Source organism: Priapulus caudatus, unplaced genomic scaffold (genome assembly GCF_000485595.1).
Source record: "Priapulus caudatus unplaced genomic scaffold, Priapulus_caudatus-5.0.1 Scaffold730, whole genome shotgun sequence".
Taxonomy (NCBI): domain Eukaryota; kingdom Metazoa; phylum Priapulida; class Priapulimorpha; order Priapulimorphida; family Priapulidae; genus Priapulus; species Priapulus caudatus.
Genome location: NW_014577791.1, coordinates 123,687 through 126,860, shown reverse-complemented (window position 1 = coordinate 126,860; position 3,174 = coordinate 123,687). Strand labels below are relative to the sequence as shown.

General features: G+C 48.2%; 2 protein-coding genes across 2 annotated transcripts in view; both read right to left on the bottom strand.

Moving 5' to 3' along the window:
• The window catches only part of LOC106813152, a 10,791-nt gene that overhangs the window by 2,138 nt on the left and 5,479 nt on the right, over positions 1-3,174 (bottom strand). The window lies entirely within an intron of this gene.
• Positions 752-3,174, bottom strand: part of LOC106813144 — a 6,575-nt gene continuing 4,152 nt past the window's right edge. Inside the window, exon 3 of the mRNA XM_014817204.1 lies at positions 752-1,086. Within this exon, the coding sequence (XP_014672690.1) occupies positions 869-1,086 (218 nt within the window). The 3' untranslated portion in view covers positions 752-868. The remainder of the gene's footprint in view (positions 1,087-3,174) is intronic.

The window sequence follows — 3,174 nt, the reverse complement described above, 5'->3', positions numbered from 1 at the left end:
TCAGAACGCGACAAGGAGCGCTAAAGCTAGCAACGACATCAGAACGCGACAAGGAGCGTTAGCGCTAGCGACGACAGCAGTGAGAGCCGCCGTTTGCTACGTACCTGCGTGAGATGTGACCACAACTATGGCGGCGGAGAGTAGGTAAAGCAGCGTGCGGTACATCGCAGTTGTCGTCTCGTCTGCGTCGCTTTCCGGCTCCTCTGCCGCCTGCCGTCGACTATGATCCCTCCGGCAGCACTCTTATTACAACACCTGCCGACAGCTCTCACGTCGATCTATGCGTCGCCACGCGCCGTGAATGGTCGCCGCACGCGGCGCATGATCGACTCATGCGCAAGCCCGATAGATGTGGGAAAGCTCTGCGGCTAGACAGGTGGGGCATGAGATCTGAAGGTCTTCGCTATCAGATTTGTTTATTGTACGTGTGTTGCTAAAGGAGCCGCCGTGTCGACGAAGCTGGCGTGCTGCCGCGGCGAATCGGTGTCGTTATTGATGATGATGATGATGATGATGATGATGCTGTTGTCATCGAGGCTGGCTTTGTTGCTGCTATTGCTGGTGTCATCGTAGTCGGTTTCATCATTATAACAATACTATCATTAAATTATATGATGATTATTTTATTAATATTTACACTTTTACATTTATAATATTACCATTATTTGTAGTGATTTCTGTAGTTGTTGTTGTCGTTGTCGTTGTAGTTGTAGTAGTAGTTGTAGTAGTAGTAGTAGTAGTAGTAGTAGTAGTAGTAGTAGTAGTAGTAGTAGCAGTAGTTGTTATTGTTGCTGTTGTTGTTGTTGTTGTTGTTGACAGCATTTCATCATCGTGCCATCGGTCGCCGGTGCTGCAGCAGAGACCATCATCACGCGCCTGTTACGTACAAATGCGACGCCACCAGCACGACGCTGCACACGATGGCGCCACTTCTAAACCACGTGACGCGTCTGCTGTCATTGCACAGCTGCCAGTCACAGTAACGCACTATCGTCATCGTTCCCGTCGCCGTCTCTCCGAACCGCTCCTCACCGTCGCTGCCGACCTGCTTGCGAGCGCACGACCGCGTCACCTCCACCAAGTCATCTGCGAGAGAGAGAATACGTCATCAATAACTAATCAAACAGATCTTATCAGTAGTTAGCGTGCATGCCTGCCGATATAGTGAGTTGGCCTTTGTTGTCACACAAGTCACTGAGTCAGGCATAAGCTTTATGCGTGACTGACGCGTGATTCACGTAAGCTTAATGCGCAACAGATGCGTGATTCACGTAAGCTACACGCGTGACTGACGCGTGATTCGTGAACACTGCATGTTTAGATGCTAGTATAGATTTTAGTAGCTAATGCATACACAAACACAACGTGAGTTGCAATATTATGTTGTCTCATTAACTCCTGATATATATATATATATATCGCATACACACATCTACGCAGAGCCTATACGCAGTGTGCATGCTATTATGCTTGTCACCGTCTAGTATATATTTATCCTTCCTGCATGCCGACAGTTTTTGGGGATGAACGCGCCCTGGTCGAACAGCACGAACCTGTCATCGCAGCCTTGGTCTGATCCCTACCACCCCACCTTCCACTCGTACGTGTAGCACTGCAGTAACGTGTCCCCTGCAAAGTAACCAAGTGTTTGTAAGCTCTGCCAGTCTAACAAAAATGCTGTCAGTTACAGCATCCCATAATATATGCTAGTAGGCCTAACAGTCTAGCCATATGATTGAGGCGGCATTCGCACGGCTGGCTATACTAGTGGAGTTGGTACTGTAACTATACATGCCTGTGACAGCATTCCCGTGGATATACTGCTATAGCTAAGCGTGGTGTCCAGCTCTAGCAGTATCCTTGCGGTTTGGTCACAAACTACACCTGTCACGTGATGGCGGTGACGTAGCCATCACGGTTCACCGTATTACAAACGCTACTATCATACATACCCCGTACAGACTACGAATTTGATATGGTATTAAACTAGCGCGCGCCAGGCCCGCGCCAAATTTTTGCAGTGTGTACACGCTATGCCGCTCCGCAAATGCAGGCGGGCCAGGCCCGGGATAACTAAAGCACGCAGCACACTTCACCATTTTCGTTGCTCGTACAGGCAATTTTCGTGGTCGGCAATTTTTGTGGCCTTTGCCGCGTCACAGCACACGGTTGACGGCAATTTTTGTTGCCAGATGTTGTAGCTAACCCATTCATATACAGTTATCAAATAAAGGAAATATATAAATTTTATCAACATTTCTGTTACTAAAGCACGCAGCACACTTCACCATTTTCGTTGCTCGTACAGGCAATTTTTGTGAAAATTTTACCATGAGCCTTGAGTACTCTGTTGCTGTATTCGGGAGCTTTGATGTCAAAACCACAAGGCCTCTCACTCCATAAATCTATTAATTCTGCTTCTAATTCGGTGGTCCAAGTCGATAAGTTATCCCGCACCAAGCTGTGTCTGTACGCAACAAGCCTGCAGACAACGCCCTTCAAGTATCCCGTAGGTCGTTGCCGATTCGCGGGCTCATGGACGCTGGGGCGTGCACGCGGTGAGAACATGAACAAAATTAATGCTGATCATAGTGGAATTGCGTCGGGAGACGTGGTCTTCTGCAGCCATTACTCATGAAGACACGAGGACACGTACCGCCCTGACCGCATCCCCAAGTGACGCGTTAGCAAAACTACCGCGCTGCCGGGGGGTGGGGGTACTAGAACTGTAACTACTTGTAGAAACTCCGTTATATCGAGTGTCTACGACGCTAGGAGCATCTCCGGCTATAGTACTGGATTTCAGCCGCCTCCCGCTGCCCTGCTCTCCGGTAAAGGAACCAGGGACCAGTTGTCAGAAGCATCATAATTAGATATGACTATAATTATCATAGATCAACAATGTCACAGGTTTTGCGCGACACTTCACTGCAAATGTTATTACATTTTAAACTTGTGACGTCATAACGACTTGATGGTCTTCATGACAACGGATCCTAGCCTCCTATATATACGGGAGAGCAGTATACAATGAAAGTGGGGAGCTGAGCCAAGATTACATCAGATATACAAACGTGGAATGGCTGTCGCAATAGCTTTGACATTAGACACACGACAGCAGAACGCGACAAGGAGCGTTAACGCTAGCGACGACATCAGAACGCGACAAGGAGC